Here is an 18,051-nt window from a genome sequence, read left to right as displayed (position 1 = left end):
GTTAAGAATCCAACTAGGAGAAATCAGAAATCTATCCGGTAAAGTCATGGCTGGGGAAGAACGACTATTGGACCAAGTGAATCTGGCTCCTCTCATTGGGAGGTCTATTAAGTTGCGCTCCCCTATCCATTCAGAGAAGCCTCTCATACTAGCAGAAATTTGATCTCCTCTGAACTTTTTTGTGAATGAACCTGATTACGTTAAAGTCCCTTTCGATACAACAAGGTATGGGCCATTTTTCAAAGATAGAGGACAATTCTTCCCAGAAAGAGGGTCAGAGGGAAGGACCATAAACCCCTGAGAATAGCCAACAGAAATTGGAAGCAATTTCACGGAAAACAATGTTCACCGAGAATGTACCTAGAAAATAGCTTTCCTTGCGCCAAATTGCAGGGTCCTAGAGGACGAGTATTTCACCCCCCAAACCCGAGGTGTTGAGGGCAACGCACTCTATACCTTCCTGGCTCCAAATCGAACAGACCATCCATATTTAAAAATGTTTACATAACAGTAATGGTGGGAACTATCATGCATTACGGAAAAAAATGGCTCGTAATGGCCCCGTAAAGGCTCATTATGGGATTGAGTACTTTTTTTCCATTAAAAAATGGCTGTCATAGCCCGTATCGTAACAGTAACTGCGGTGGCCATTACAATCACCGTTACTAATAGGAAAAGTAACTTTATTTTATTTTTCCTGTTAGTTATCATTATTGAACACTTTGCCATCCACTCCTAGAGCCTTATTCCCACCCAAATCCGACACCTCTTCTTTCACCTTGTCCTTTGGTGATGTGCCATAACGGCCATCACTTAAAGGTAATGGTGGCAACCGTTATACGTTATGGCGTCATAATGGCTGTTATGGAAAAAAAAAGAAGATCTGTAATCGCCAATATGGCTCCTGTAATGGCCCATTAACCCCCTTCTCCCCTAATGGTCCGTTATGGGGCAGATACAGGTTTTTCATTTTTTTTTTCCCCAATAAAAAAAAGAGACTGCAATGGCTATTACAGCCCGTATTGTAAAGGTAATGGTGGTGACCATTATGGCCACTGTTAGTGTTATGGAATACCTTGGTCCTCCCCTATGGGTTATTACACTCAATCTGCCTTGCCACTAATCCATTCGAAATTCAAATTATCCAAATTTGATATATTTCATGGATCAACGGATAGAAGATTGGAGAAGAAGCCTACAATAGTGTTACAGACCTCTTGTTTGTTCTTCTTCTTCTTGCAATTGTTATGCTATGGAAGAATTTTGTTTCTCGTCACCTCAAGGCTGCATGAGAGTGTTGTATGACTGATTACCTTACAAAGAGAAAGCGATTCTGAACATCTGTGTTTTATGCAGGGAAGCGGAAGGGACTGCTCATAATCCCTTTCTTAACTGTGGAGTTGCAAGGGCGGTTTGGAATCGCTTCTTTAGTCTATTTGGTCTGTCTTGGGTCCTTGACAAGTCTATTATTGGAGGTCCCTTTTTCTCATTGTGCGGTCATCATCTGGAATCTGCTTCCTTATGCTTTTATTTGGTGAATTTGGAAGGAATAATGGAACTTTTGAAGACAAGGGGAGTGTCCAAAAAGAGGAATTCAATCTACGGTCCTAGAGTGGGCTGCCCCTCTCTTGGATCTCAAAGGGTAGTTTCTCCCAATTAGCATTCCCTATTCAAACTCGTGCACTGAACTTTCGTTTTAGGCTGCCTTGTAATTAGTGGGGGAGTGGGGTTCCTTTTTTGGGGGTTGATTGTTTGTCCTCTCCTTTTATTTTATTTTCCTGCATCAGTTCTCTGCTTTTTGCAATAAAATTCTGATTGCATTAAAAAAACGAAGACAAGAAAGAAAATTGTCTGTAATTTTGTCTGCCAGAGTATAAAGATGGTTTGCTTTTTCAGCTCATCTGTGGTCTTGTATTGTCTCTTAACTAACATGATTTGAGTATTACTGGCTCGACATAATGTAGTGTCTATTGAATTTGGTGTTTCCCACATTGCTAGCAATAAAATTAATCTTTTCTTGAGATGTGGTTGTTGCTTGATGTCTGTTAGGTTCCATGTCATCTTCTGCATACAAAAGATGGGAAAAGGCAGCAATTGCTGGGGTTTCTTTGGTTGCGGATGCTGCTGAGCAGTTGGAGAGGACAACGACTGACAAACGGGTTTGCACGGATGATGGAACTCTGAATGTCAACCCTTATGAGCCATTACCTCCAAACAGTAAGTTTTTTCACTGTCTGAAGCTAAGCTTAATGCGTGAAATTTATGAACTACCTGAGCCTCTTCCATCTCCCTTCTCCAGGGCAAAATGTTGCACATTCCTTGCCCTCCTCAACATCCGAGAGGGTGTTTTCACAGAATCCAGTTACAGAAACAAGTTTGCGAGCCTCCATGAAACTTAAGCTCCAGTTGTTCCCAATAGACGAAGTCACTCGTAGAGCATTGGAAAAGGTTAGTCCAAAAGTTTATAATTTTATATATTTAGAAGTAAACATTTAGGGTTGAAGTGAGGACATAATGTTTTGAGCAGACTAGTAAATGACACATTCAGCTTACAAAAATAAAAATTAAAGTTATTATTAGAATAAAAAGTTTTATTACATATGTAACTTTTTGAAAATATTGATATAACTTCAATTGTTTCATGAGAAATCATGTAATAGTATGAGTATCATGGTTATCTATGTCAATCTAGACCTTCCAAGTGTGCCCACTATCTAGTTGGAAACCTTAAAAAGTTGTCCATCTGTCCAAATTCAATGGGTGGTCATCGAATTATTTCTTACCATCAGTGTTTTAAGTTTTGACGATATCGGCCAATATGTCCTACGATATATCTTGTATCCCACCCATGTGATATGAAACACACAAGTAGTGGGATATATCTCACATGTTCGATCCGTTGAAAATTTTCGATCCTTTTTTTTTTTCTTCTATAAATCGTGTTAAATCGGTGTCAAATTGTGACGAGCTTCGATTTCAAGATTTGGAGTGGGCCGAGTTGTAGAAAATTGAAAAAAATCAAAATTTCCCAATTTCTCGCAAATTGGTTGCAATTTGTGTCCAAACATAAAATCAAACATGTAACCTGATATAGTGATTCTTCTTTTACTTTTGAATGTATTGCTTCTGCTCGTGTTTCCACACGTCTTCTTACATTTATAAATTACATGAATAGACTTTGAATATACTTGCATCAATTTAGTAAGACAATATATGAATAGATTTTGGGTCCTTATTCATGCCTCAGCGGTAGACTCACAAGAGTTTCAGCATGAGGTCATGGGTTTGAGTACCCATTGTGGTGAAAAACCATTGTGGTGTGAGTGTGTGTGGGGTGTGAGCGCATGTGTTAAAAAAAAGAAAGAGAAAAAAAAGATCCCATACAAAGAAAACCTATTATGTGCACTTGTTTTTTATAATGTTTTGATTTATAAGTGTATTGATGTCTTTTTTAACAATCACTGAATTTTCATTGAAAAATTCCACCAATTTCCCAATGTTTCCCCATGTTTCCAACAACAACGATACATTACGAGATACAACCGATATATCCCATGTGATAACCGATACGTATCCATATCCCAAGGGTGCGATACCGATATTTCGAACATTGCTTACCATCAATTTGTAGGCCACAGATTGAAGGGTTTTTTTCATATTTAATTTTTAATTTTTTTTTTTTAAAAAAAAAATTGATGATTCACTAAACCTTGAAAAACAGAAACAAAGCCCAAAAGGATCGACAGCAATGGGTGACCCTCTCGTCACCCTGCCAAGATTGAAAGATGGCTGAGCCAAAGACAAACCAGAAAAAAAGCTACAAATAAAAAATGGCTCCCTAGGCCAATCCCAAGAAAGGAATCATTGCAAAATGACTGATTCCAAATCCCTATTCAGCCTTCTATGTGATAAACCAGTGAACTCTGACAATACCAATGCCCATTCCACAGCTGAAGACACTATATTCTATTTGATGAGCTCCAACTATGCTGCATATCCTTCAAATATATATAATTTTTCTTTGAAAGGAACAATTTTTTATTAAGAAGGCACTGAGCTAGCTCCAAGAATTACACACCCGAAGGAAAAGAAAAATTACAATCCTCTATACCCATTCTACTACATAGTGCTTTGCCTTGTTGACAATCTCCCCATCCGAGCCACTCTCTTTTCCTTCAAATATTCTAGATTTCTCTCTCCAAATACTCCAGAACACAGCAGAAGGTAGTGTCTTTCAAATGGCTTTGCCCCAATCTGAAGACATGCCAACGGGCCATCCCACAATAAGCTCAAAGACCAAACTATTCAGCACCCGTTGCATGCCCAAGGGCTGCTAGATGGGCTCCCAAACTGCATGTGCAACCGCACAACATGAGAACAGATGATTGTGAAGCTCCTCATTCCTACACATGGAACACATTCGGGATTGCAATGCCGTCTTTTTAAATTGTCAACGTTGGTAATCTTATTCCCTGTTATGGAGGTTTTGGCAGCAGGGTTCATTCCAAACCACATGGCTACCTGTTGGTATTTGGGCTCATATGTTGGTTTATGGCCTGGAATTGATGGTTAATAAAAGTAATAATATTGCATTGGCTGCTATTAACGATAAAAGGCCAAGTTGCATGGCTGGGAACATCCAATCTGGGAGAATCTTTGGGCATGATCCCACCCACTACGGTGGCACATTAGATAAAAGCTTTAGATCATAGAACTGTTTCAACCAGTAGGAACTTGGGCCAGAGGATGCAATGCATATCGAAGACCAAATACCATATCTCAAAATTTGCAAGGCATGGCTCCCACTTGGTATATCCAGAGAGAAAAAGAGAGATGTAAGTTATGATCAAATATGACCATGCCTAGGGCTGTACACGAACCGAGTTAGCTCGGTTAGCTTGCTCGACTCGAATCAAAAAAGCTCGATTCAACTCGGTTCGAAACTGAGTTCGAGCTGAGTCAAGCTGATTTTTTGAGCTCGAAAAAATTTCGAACCGAGTTCGAGCTTGCCCGAGCTCAACTCAACTCGACTCGGATTAACCCCAACTCGAATCGAACTAGTTCAGTGACTCGGTTACTTTGATATTGATGTTGCTCACCAAGTGTTTGATGAAATGACTAAATGAAGTGTCGGCTGGTGCCAAGGAAGGTATGTATATGAAACAAATACCCTTTTTTTCTTGATTTTGATGTTGCCTACAAGGTGTTTGATGAAATACTGCTATTTTACATATAGTAAGAAATTGACAGTGCACTCCATGTGTTTGTGAAAATGCTGCACAGGCTCGATCTTGGCTCGAACTCGGCTCGAACTGGCCCGAGCTGCTAACTGAATTGAGCCGAGCTGGCTAGTCAGGCTTGAGTACCGAGCTGAGCCGAGTTCAAGCTAGGGTCAGCTAGTGGCCGAGCCGAGTTGTGTTGTGCCAAGCTCGACTCGTGTACACCTCTAACCATGCCTGATTGAGATTATTGCTCATTTTGAATATAGACAAAGCACAATATAGATTTTTTTTTTTTTAAAAACAAAACATATAGTTCCTAACATCAATAACATACACACCCTTTACAAATGTCTAAGGAACTAATCTTAAGAGAAAGGTCATCAAATGTCTTGCCATTGTTCCTTGTGTCAAATAATCTTCATCCAATACCCAAAAAACCCTAGTTTTTTTTTTTTTTTTTTTTAAATTTTTTTTTAAAGAGTTCCGGAAACACAATGGAACTAAAATGTTGAAAAATCACCAGATTTAATCACCTAATCCTATGGATCCCCACATAGTTATTGTCTTTTATAATGTAAAAAACATAATGAAAGATTAGGATTTACTGTAGATTGCTACTGCTCGATATCGCATAGATTGCCAATGTCGTACCTTCAAACAAGAAGGTTCTCTCCTAGATCTATGTCCCAAATGAGGAAGGAGAGCCAACATGCCACTCCCTAAAGCATGGCTAGGACAGCACATTGAGAGCCATCTAAAGGTGGACCAACATTTGTGGATGCAGGGAGGAGGAGAGAGGAGGTGTTCTCTCTCTCTCTCTCTCTCTCTCTCTCTCTAGGTGGTGACGTCCAAGGAGGGGCTGGACATTCAAAGCCTCTTTCTACATCCCTATGGGGTAGGATCTATTTATAAGGAGCTAGGGTTAAAGGGAGAGATGAGAGTATGGTGCTCCATACCTACACCCTACTAACTTGGTATGCATACTACATCAAAAGTTTGTAATCTTGCCTAACCATATAACCAACTTGATCAAATCTCTCTACTTATCATGGCCATCTACCCTTTGATCTAATACCCATGCAAGCCAAGATCTCACCGTCCAGATTACCATCAGTGGAAAAAAAAAAAAAAACGTTTATAAAAATATTTAAGAACTTTACAAGCGCTTCAATTTGAATACCATGGTATCCCATTAGCATTAAGATCTTTTGTACCGGCCCTGTTTTTTAAGATATTGGTTTCCCATCAATTGAGTACCATTCGCTCCGTAACCCTTACGGAAAAAAATGGCCCATAATGCTCTCATAGCGGTCCTTTACGGGGCGGATTCAGTTGTTTAATTATTCTTATTTATTTATTTTTTTAAATGGCCATAACAGCCGTAATGGCCGGTATCGTAACGGTAACGATTGTGGCCTTTATGGCCACTGTTAATGTTATTGAATACCTTGGATGTAAGCTTCATATATTTGTATTAAGCAGCTTATCAGATAACCCTGCCAGTAAAATCTTTAAGGGTCATGTAATATGCTGATGGAGTATGATGGTCCACATGCATGCACAAAGGCATTGCATTTATGGCATATATTTGACAGACTATGATGATCCAAAATTTTAAATTGTAGGCCAAAATGTAATGGGGGTGTAGTTGCAAATCGGATTGATTCAACAATCGATTAATGGAACATTTGTTTGCTGAATTCGGACATGGGATACTTCTGATTTTATTCTGGGTGCTGAAATTTTGTAGTGGTTGAGTGCATGCATATGGATGTTCATACTTTAGCTAATTAAGTTTCTCTCTTTCTTCCCCTTTTTGAGAACCCTTTTATTGGAAGTTAGTTTGAGTTGCTGAATTATGAGGTTTCCTTAGCATGCAGTCACGTGCCAACTTGTTTTGTGTATAGGAAATTCAAGCCATGTATCGGGTGGGACCAAGGTGTTCCATAATGGTAACGGTGGCCATAACGGCCACTGCCATTACTGTTATGATACGGGCCGTTACTTATTATTATTATTATTATTATTATTTTTAAAACCTGTTTTGAGGCCTTTATGGGACTGTTACACGGCCATCATGGGCCGTTACAGACTGTTATGGAACTGTTACAGGGCCGTTATGGGCAGTTTTTACTGGACGGCTGTTATGGCCCGGCCCGTAATGTGTAACGGTTATGGCCGTTACGTGACTGTTTTTGTATACCATGGGTATAGATGTTCTATCCAAACATGCAGGTCATTAAGCTATCAGGTATGCTTAGCAGTGATTAAAAGAAGGGACTATCAAAAAATTTGCTGTCTTTTTCTAGAACACTGATTCTTTTTCTATAGGGCTGTGAATGGGCTGGGCCCGGGGTAGGTTGCTGCCCGGATTTTGAACTGTTTTGGGCTGGCCCTAGTCAAAATTCTGATTTTGTCAGGCCTGAGCCTGGCCCATTGACACCCCTATTTTTCTATGGCTACCTGCTAGTTAAACACAGCCTTAGTTTGACTGCATGTTTTGAATGGTGGTTTACATGTGCAATTGTGACTGTAGATCTGGTGATAGGCCATATCTCAGAAGGAATCTGATCAGTGGCCCGCGAAGCGAGTGGTAAGGTAATGGTCCAAATTCAACCAGAAATTGGATTGTTTGGATCATTCTTTCCTTGTGATTTTCAGGATATGCTCCATTTATTGTGGGCCTCATGATTTGGTGGTCAGGATTGACATAGGGGCATGCAATGAGTATTCGAGAACTATAGAAATGTATTGAATTAACGGGGCAGTTTTGTCAGTTAAGTACATAAAAAATACATAATTTAAACGGTAAAAAAATATGAAAGTTACTTCAGCTTTTTATACTAGCATAGATAGTACTCTTTAGTCCTTATGCCTTTCTTTGCATTGAAGGATGAACTTAATCCTCACTTGGAGCTCACTTTAAGTTCTCGGAAAAAGATTACATCAGTTTTAGAGCACCTCAGTCACAAATGGGGAAATTCAAGCATAGCATCAGGGGAACTCATGCTTTTCCCGTACAACATTCACCAAGAAAGCGTGGCGGCCAGTTATCAAAGGTGGACTCTGAATGACACTACTTCCAGTGCAGCTGATGTGTATGCAACAATTGGAAGCCCTGCAGTTTTCCGCTTAAGGTCTTTTATCGTTTCCAAATGAAGGCATTAGTTTGTTATAAGAGTGGTTGATCAGGTGGCATCATTCCTAGCACAATTTTGGTGGGAATGAGTCCATCAAGATACTTGGACTCTCTAATCACAAAATCTGGACTGTCCGTCAGGTCCAACATGCATTGAATGTGCTTCCATGGAAAACCCTCTGGTTGGACCATTCTAACCATCTGATCAGTAACCAATAAAATGTCCTGTCAAGATCATTTGTATAAAAGATTAAGTTGACAATCTGATGCTTTTATTTAGGGCCTGTCATGGATTGCTTATCCTAACCATGCCATTCATGGATTTGAAAACAAATGGCTATAGAAAAGAGGGTCATCTTAAACATAGATTTGATTGTACAGTCAGTATGATTTTCATGGTAGCTCACTAAATCAAAGCAAATGGCTATAAAAAAGAGGGTCATCTTAAAGATAGATTTGATTGTACAGTCAGTATGATTTTCATGGTAGCTCAGTAAATGTATGCTGGATCTAATAGACTGTCAATCCATTCATGAGTTGCCCCCTTTTTTATATCCTTCCATTTTCCAAGTCATGGATGGGATGGTTTGGATTGTTTGATAAAAATGTGATTCTTTAGAACCACAAGTGATCCATGATAGTCACTCAACAGATGAGTGGCTCATAGTTTGTTAGACCTATTTTTATACAAATGATCTTCACTTTCCATTGTATATGCTATTGATCGGATGGTTAGAACAATCTGACGCTGTGATATTTGCATAATAGAACTGCACAGCATGGGCACTGCACTCATGGCTTAGTCATGCCATACCATAATTTGAGGGCTTTATCCTAAAGGACATTCATTGTTTGAGGAGAAGGGGGAGAGGGGGAGAGGAAGAGAGGGAGGGAAAAAAGAGGGAAGGAAGAAGGGTTGGATGAACTTTCCATGTACAAATACTTGCATGTCAGACTATTGCAATGTTTTAAATAGAGAATAGGGTGTAGCATAGCTTTCACCCCTTTGGAGCGTGAGGCGTAAGCTACATGGATTTTTAATCAAGGTGCTGGCACCAATGTCATGATATTCTATACCAGATTAGACTGATCAATAATGAAATTGAACAAAATTTCGTGATATTTGGTGCTACCTAAAGCAATAGGAAAAGGCAATGATTAAGTATAAAGGTAAAGAAAGAGCAATGAAACTGATTTAATATTGTTATTTATATTATTTTACTAAAAGCATTAAAAAAGTTCACTATTTTTTATTGGAAATGGAAAAATCTAATAAATCATTGAAACATCATGTGAGCTACGCGTGTAGCGTAGTCTACGGAGTGGGTAGCGTATGCAAATTATAATGTAGTGCAGGCTACATGTGACTTAAGCTATTTTCTTGAGCTACATAGCATTAAGGCTATGCTATGCTACACTGCATAGCATATCTACACTACATAGCGTAAGCTACACTACATAGCATAGATATTTAAAACACTGGTCTATTGGTTGAGGGAGGGATCTACAACTACTTGTGCCTATGCCACATTGCGATCCAACTTTGGCTTTTTTGAATGGTCAAAAACATCGGGGACTATTGGGAGGGAGAGGTAGAGGAGGGAATGAGGGAGGGAGAGGAGGGGCTTGGTGGAACTTTTCATCTACACCTATCTGTGTCAGACTTTCACACACAGGGGAATGATCATATGGAATCAACTCCATGGTAATTACAATGGAGCCAAGCTGTCGTGTGGTCCGCTGGTGTTTTGTGTGTATGTGCGTGTGTGGTATAAACCGTATAATGTAAGTGGTTATAGATTGTACCTAAATAGCCATTACTCAGTCAACATTATGCTAACTCAGTAGCATCTCTTTCAAGGTATGGTTGGGTCTCCAATCCGGAACTTCAGTCACGGTCCTCTGGAGTGCCTTCTACATCTGAAAGCATTCAAGAAGGGCAAACATCCATTAATGCCCCTGATGGAAAGGTGATGAATGTGGATGCAACATTAAGAAATTCACCAATCAGTCGGCCCTTGTTTCCTGATTCACGTGATAATATGAAACGGGAACTTGCCATGGATCTTGAGAGCAACCTTCCGGTGTCCTCAGAGCATACAGATACCGCATCCTTGCTCAGAGAAGACAACAGAGATGGAGTTACAAGGAAACAATTTGAAGATGTGGTATTTGTCTCTCTGCCTGCTCCTGGTTCCTGTAACTGAAATGCATCTTTGATGTACGATCTATGTCTCTGAAATGTTGAATTTGAATTTTATGTAGGACAATATGAGAATGAGCAATGGTGCAACATTGTCAGCTGGGGAATGGGCTGATAGCTTAACCAACATAAGCATTGGTGATTTATTGTCAGAAGCTTCTAGAGGCATGGATGCCAATTGTTTTGACCCACCTGCTATGAGGAGTTCCCTTTGTCATAATCAGATCCCATTCAGCTGTGATTCATTTGATGCTGCCATTGCTGCCCATCTATCGGGTCCGCAGGACATCCCAATCCTATCCACTCAGGTGTCCCATGCTTCCATCTGGGATGCCGAAGAAACATGCGATGCATTTTCCTTTCAAAAGGTTTCTCTGAGTCGAGAAGTTTCAAGCCCATCGCTAAGCTCTTCTTTGGGGACATCCAGAGAGATCGCTCATTCAGATTCGTTGGGGTTCCATGGCTTGGTTGAGGTTTCATCTGCTGCTGCAAATTTTTTTTTCCTCATCAATGTTAGTTTGTTAATGAGACGAAAATCACGTAATTTTATTTTATTTTTTCTAATGTAGGAGTTCACTCAAATTGGGCCTCCAGAGGATCCTGCCTGTGAGAATGATCGAAAGGCTAATTGTCAGTCTGATGCACAGAGCCGAGGTGATTCCACAAAGGATCTCCCTCTCACCGACATATATTGGGTACTTGACCTCATCCCGACACAACAACTTATTTTCATTGCTGTTCACTTGGTAATGTTGCTATTCTGGTTGGTGTTTTTGACAATACAAACTGCAGCCGGATTCTTTAGGACCGTTAGACTTGGACATATCTCCCTCTAGATACCAGGCCCAAGATCTGATTCTTGGAGAAAGTATAAGCCTCAGCGGCTTGAATCGGTTGATAGCCAGCAGTCTAGATGCATTCCAGAATTGTTCATTCTTTGGCTCAGACAAGAAAGAATCATCAACAAGTGAAGCTTGAGCCGGCGTGTGAGACTATTGCATTAGTAATACCATAGTTGGAGCAGGACCTGTCGACTCTCTGGTGAAAGGCTCCAGAAGAGAAACGGTGACTCATATTGGCAATCGGCGCATGTTGACTATTGGTGGATAGAGATCAACCATTCTCAATGCTGTATCCAAAACAGGTTGGTGCAAAAAGCCAAAAACAGGTTGAAGTTTTGGCGATGTGATGATTTCTGTGATGAAGAATCTGACCCTTCGTGTACAAAAGACTAACAAGCATATTGTCTGCATAGATTTATTGTATCCGTCAAATCCTCATCAGCTGATAATTGAGGGCCAAAATGATAGAAAAAACAATAAAGGTACTAATAAAATCGTAAATAGACTTGGAATCAGCACATTGTTGCTTGTTAGTGAGCAATTAGCGTAACTAAAAATAACTGATGAGTCTGAAAGATAGGAAGGAAACAAAGCTGTTGTTAAATCCTTTTTCAAGGGGAACAAAAATAACTGATGAGCCTGAAATAAGAAATAAATCCTTGATAAAAGAAAACCATAACTTGGTATAGCACCATGTAATGCTTCAGTAATAATACATATGACAGTGAAAGAATTTTGCATTCTGCAGGGGGTACATCCGGTATGAATTACTACTTTCGTCAGTATTCATCCCTTCATAACGAGTAAAGTCTTTATAGCTAAAAGGACATTATACATAGCAGAACACCATGTTCGATACACACTTGTAATTTGTTACTGTACATCCAATCTGTACTACCCTTGAAGTTGTCCTTTGGCCGCCAAAAAAAAAGCCTAGCCTGATTGATCATTGGATGGGACTCTACAAGAGGGAAGGATGGGACATCCACGAAACTTCCATAATGCGTATAGAGCTTACTGTGATGGGTGGAGGACATCCAATCTGTCCAGTGTGCGCATGCTGTGATGCTCTCATGAGGTTTGAAAAAGGCCAAAAAAATTGGGTCATTTTGATGTGATTTGCATATTTTGGTGGGATTTATTGCCCCAAGCTCTATGTAGTGTGAATGCCAACAATGTATAAGTTAGCGAAACACAATTTGTTTACCTGTAAACAGATTATCACTTAAATTCCCAAATGGAATAGCATATAAATAATTTACACGTTAAAACTCTTCACAGGTGTAAACTGTTTACAACTTTAAACTTTAAATGCATCCAAGCAATTCCTTCTTGGCATGACCTATGTCGTGGGTCCGTACTTGATCATGCTTGCTGGCATGTTGTCCCGTATCAATAGCCTCCAGAGCAACTGAACCATTAGAATCACATTGTCTTGGTTGGTTCCGTAAGTAAAAGAAGCACCTTTTACTTCTACTACATGTTTTCGATTCTACTCATTTGAGTAAACGAACCATCATGAGCCATTAGTCAAGATCAAAATCATTTGAGAATTGTCAAACATGACGTCAGCTTCCCTCTTGAATATTGAAAGTGTATTTGATGCCATACGTTGGGTGTCCAATCTTCTATGAAGGCCAAGTCCACATGCAAATGAAAAACATGTTCCGCGCGTACCTCCCTGTCTCTCGTGCTTGCACCAATCCGGGAGCATTCCCCATCTGTGTGTTTGTGTGGAAATACAATTCAAAGGCTTGCATCATGCACAATAAGGTGGGCATCATTTTGCTGATGACAATCTAATCCAGTTCCAGTGGAAGGTGTAAATCCATCATATTATCATAGTAGTAACTATTTGGGTCCGGCTCCATGTCTCAGTGGTATACAGGTTTTGTTTTAACACTGGGAATATGGGATCGAATGCCATTGTGGTTTGGGTGGGTGTGTAAAAAATAAAAATAAAATTTCAATGGTACATTGCAAACATTAGGTTTAGTTGTGCTTTGTTTTTCTAATGAACGGGGCTTTGGCTGGTTATCATCTTGAGCAAAGAAATTAAAAAAAAAAAAAACTCACCGATTTGATTCAGATTAAAGAAAATGGGTTTCTAATCGTCCCTTGAGATTTTTATTTATTTATTTATTTTTTTAAAGTTGATTTTGTGAAGGTTCTCGTTCAAGCATGTGTGCATGATTCTTAGGCTTTTGTGGAGTATCCATCAAATCACTATTACACGTGTGTGACATCCACAGAGCATTTGCTATCTGTCCACTACGTGCAGTGAGAACCGCAAGCTTTGTACATTCCGCTGCCTGAATTCTACAAATCATGCCTGGAGGAAGAGCATTGCTAAGTGATCGTCATGTCACCTGAGCTGAGGGGACTGGCTATTCCATGCCTCTTCTCTCTCTCTCTCTCTCTCTCTCTCTCTCTCTCTCTCATTCTAAAATATTGATTCTTCATTTGTGATCTCCATCGTTTATATGATGGGCCCATGAAATAACACATCCCCTTCCCTTGATGGAACAACTTTAAAACCCTTTTTATATCTGTGTTATGTAAATCTTAATATAGTAGATGAAGGGAAAAGGTCGACATTCAATGAAAAGGTGGGTTGGCGATAACTTGGACTGTCCAAATTGCAAGAACCACTCCAACTGGTTTCATCATTTGCTGCTGATTGATTCGTGGACACCAATGGCTAGTGTCATTTTGGTTCATCTTCCCCATTTGTTTGAATTAATTATATGCTACATGTACAAGGATCTTCGTGCCGGAGTACGTATCATCCATCACACGGTGCTGCGAGAGTGTCAAAGATTTTTTCTCGCTGGCAGGAGCAAAACCCTTGTATTCTTTTGGTGATACTACAGTAGAAAAGGTTCAGTTAAAGGTTGGGCGTTGATACCGATGTTCTTTCCTTCATTATTTCAGCAGAGGCGATACATCATAACGTACACGTGTCTCACGATCTCTACAAGTGGAGACCGTTATGTAGCCCAAATATCTGAGGAAACAGGGCGCGCACATATATATATATGAGTAATGCTAACGCACAACTAGTTGGACCGTCCAACTAGTTCGATTAATTAATGCTAATTAAGGTTGAGACAGAGACAGGACTTCGTTTCACGTTACCTTTCAAGTCTTTCAAAATGGTTATGGGCTTGGGTGGGCTCTGTTGTGGTGTTAATGTAGGGCTCTATTATGGTGTTAATGTAAAATCCATCCAACCATCACGTGTGTCACCGATGGTAGACTTATGGACTAAAAATCAACCCCATTAGTGGTTCAGGTGGACTGCACATTTGGAAACAGTGTGCTGAAAAATCTCACCCTCTAGAATGATTTATTTGATGAGATCCACTTAAATGACGTGTGGATCTTATTTTTCAGTCCCACACCTAGAATTTTCAGTCACATTTAATGGTTGGAGTGGATTTCACATCTTCATGATTGGGGTCCAGTAAAAATCAAAGGTGGACGTCTCTACCTCAAATGTTCTATTGGTGTGGCTCACTTGAATTACGAGTCTGCCTTATATTTTGGCTCTAGACCTACAATGATATTGCACATCTGATGGTCAAAGTGGATCTTATATATATGACTCGGTGGGCCATATAAAAAATTAAGGTAGGCCTTCTCCCTATGTTAAACTTCTTCGGATTTCAAGAGAAAAGGTGCGTGTTCCTATAAAAGTGGGAGTGGATTAGTTGCAGCCTGTCATCACGCAGTACTGTGCATCCTTAACCCTGGAGCCTACCTTGATATACGTATTGTATATCCATGCCGTATATCCATGTTTTCAGCTCGTGATAGGTCATGATTAAAAAAATTCTCAGGTGGGCCCTAGGAAATTTTTAATGGTAAGAGTTCAATATCAACTATTTCCTACGGTGTGGACCACTTGAGATTTATAACTGTTTCATTTTTTGGATTAATGTTCTAAAATGAGCTAAAAAAAGCAATGGACAGCGTGGATATACAATACTTACATCAATGTGGGCGGCATGATTAGGGAAGAACTGTGTCACATGAGGAAGGGGTCGCACTTAATCCACTCTTTTAAAAAATAAAATCTAATAGGCACCTTTTTCTTGTAATAGAGCCGAAGAAGCTTAATGGCAGAAGAGGAACGCATAATCTTATTTTTATTGGGTCCATGGTGATGTCATGATATGCATGTGACATCCAGTCCGATCGTCAAATGTGTCATCTCATTCTACGTCTTGCTACAAATATTAAACTGACTTTTGATTCATGTAATCCACACCAATATAACAGTAGAGGGAGAGATGTCAACCTCTGATTTTTATAAGACTCACAATCATGAGTAAATTAAATCAACTTCAACCATTAGATGCCACACCAAAGTTTAGACATAGAACTCAAAAATTAGGGCCATAGTTGATTTAAGTGTGCCTCATCAAAGGAATTATTATGGAAGGTAAGCTTGTTTTGCACACTATATTTCCAACCGTGTGGTCCACTTGAACCATGGATGGAGTTGATTTTTGATTCCTAGGTCTAACATGGGCTGACATACATGATAGTCAAGGTGGATTTTACATTAACACTACAGTGGGGCCCACCCAAGCCGGGGATCATTCTCAAAAGACCTCTTGGAAAGCTAAGGTGAAGCAAACTCCCTCTCTGTCCAACTAGTTGTGTGTGAGCATCTCTCTCTCTCTCTCTCTCTCTCTCTCTCTCTCTCTCTCTCTCTCTCTCTCTCTCTCTCTCTATATATATATATATAGGAAATAGGGAAATGGTTCTATACAGTCGACCTCATGGGAACCGAACATCAACACTATGCATTTGATGGGTCCCCTTTAAATTATAGGATATCCCAAAAAATCAATCGTATACGGAACTCAGGTGGGCCATGCCATCTAAAATCATGTGAAGACAAGCCCAAAACATATAAAAGCACTTGGTGGGGCCCACCTGAAATTTGGATGCATCTTAAACTTGGTTTGACCCCTCATCCAAGTGGGACACACATAATGGATGGGCTAGATTTGTGAACCACATCTCGGTGGGCCCAACAAATGATTATGAATGTTTTAATGGGAGGGTAACCCCTCTCAACTTTTGTATGTAGTGTGGCCCACATAAGTCATGGATTGACTTGATTTTTAAATCTGAGGCTCACCATGGAATAGTGCATCTGACTGATGGGGTAGATGTTCGACACGCATCATAGTGAGCCCACACCATTAGACCAAAAGTGAACAGGATACAGTACTCAATTGAGTCGTACTGAAACCCTCATGAGGTCGACGGTGATGTTTACATGCCATCTATACCATTTATAACATCATTCCTACTAGGATTAGCTGAGAACACAAATATTATCCTGATTCAAAACGTTTGTGACCTACGAATATTTCAACTATGTAAGTTCAATCTTCACGTTTTTGGCCCACTTGAGTATTGGATTCGGTCTTTTTTTTTACGCATGTCCTAAAATGATCTCATAAAATGGATGGATGGATTGGATTTCTCAAAAACATCACGGTGGGTCCCACTTAGGTTTCCAGCGCAGGAAATCCGCAACGCGATTTTTTCGAACAGGGATTTCCTGCGAAAGCCTTTTGCACGCTGGAAACTTAAGTGAGGCCCACCATGATGTTTTTGAGAAATCTACCCCGTCCATCCATTTTTCCTTATAATTTCAGGGCATTATCCTAAAACTGAGGCAGATCTAAATCTCAAGTGGACCACACCACTGGAAGCAGCGGTGATAATGATTCTCACTGTTAAATATTTTTTAAGGCCCACTGTGATATTTATTTGACATTCAACCTGTAGATTAGGTCATACAGACCTGGATGATGAAAAATAAATAAATATTAGCTTATCCAAAAATTTGGTAGCCCCGGGAAGGTTTTAATGGTGAGAGTTCAATCAACACTGTGTGGCCCACTTGAGATTTTGATCTACCTCAGTTTTGTGTTCATGCCATAAAATTATTTTTTAAAATGTATGGACGGTGTGGATTTATCACTAACATCTTGGTGAGACCCACCTAGCATCCCAGCGAAAGAATTTTATGTGAAAATACTTCCGCCGCATTCTTTGGAGAATAGGGTGAAGAGAACTTGCTTTTTTAAGCTCGCGCTAAGAGCACCTTCATCCAAACTGTCAACCTTATCTGATGATTGATAGAAAAGTTTGTACGTAATAACATGTGAACTGGTGCGTAGCTGAGCGGTCCTCTCTCTCTCTTTCTGTATATATATAGAGAGAGAGAGAGAGAGAGATTGTTAAATGACTAATCTAACTTTGGCTAGTCTTGTAAATTGTGTTATGTCTCTCGGGGTCTTTACTTATGCTTCAGTGGCAGCCTCGGAAGAATTTCAACACGAGGTTATGGGTTGTGATGTGAGTGTGCGGGTGCTCTTGTAAAAAAAAAGAAAAAAGAATTATATCTCCGAGACCCCCATGAAGTTAGAGAAATTGGAAAAGGAGTTGTGTAATGAGTGTACTGAGTAAATTCTGTGGGGCCACCATGATGTATGTATCTTATCAAAGCCGTGCATCCGTTTTATTAATTCATTTTAAAATACGAGTCCAAAATCAACGCATGTCCAAAGATCAAGTGATCCACACCACAGGAAAAAAGTGGGGATAATGATGACC

The 18,051-nt window shown here is 39.8% G+C and overlaps 1 protein-coding gene across 5 annotated transcripts in view; it reads left to right on the top strand.

Moving 5' to 3' along the window:
- LOC131226627 (TSL-kinase interacting protein 1) overlaps window positions 1-11,921 on the top strand; it is a 61,139-nt gene extending 49,218 nt beyond the window's left edge. For 4 of the 5 annotated variants that reach the window (XM_058222208.1, XM_058222207.1, XM_058222211.1 and 1 more), the window contains 7 exons: window positions 2,050-2,217; window positions 2,300-2,448; window positions 8,115-8,359; window positions 10,223-10,529; window positions 10,627-11,037; window positions 11,134-11,259; window positions 11,357-11,921. In XM_058222208.1, coding sequence (XP_058078191.1) covers window positions 2,050-2,217; window positions 2,300-2,448; window positions 8,115-8,359; window positions 10,223-10,529; window positions 10,627-11,037; window positions 11,134-11,259; window positions 11,357-11,542 — 1,592 coding nt within the window. In that variant the 3' untranslated portion in view covers window positions 11,543-11,921. The remainder of the gene's footprint in view (window positions 1-2,049; window positions 2,218-2,299; window positions 2,449-8,114; window positions 8,360-10,222; window positions 10,530-10,626; window positions 11,038-11,133; window positions 11,260-11,356) is intronic. The other variant, XM_058222209.1, reaches the window with a different exon arrangement.
- The last annotated feature ends 6,130 nt before the right edge of the window (window positions 11,922-18,051 follow it).

Source organism: Magnolia sinica, chromosome 15 (assembly GCF_029962835.1).
Source record: "Magnolia sinica isolate HGM2019 chromosome 15, MsV1, whole genome shotgun sequence".
Taxonomy (NCBI): domain Eukaryota; kingdom Viridiplantae; phylum Streptophyta; class Magnoliopsida; order Magnoliales; family Magnoliaceae; genus Magnolia; species Magnolia sinica.
The sequence above is the reverse complement of the archived record's forward strand: the minus strand, read 5'-3'. Positions and strand labels throughout refer to the sequence as shown.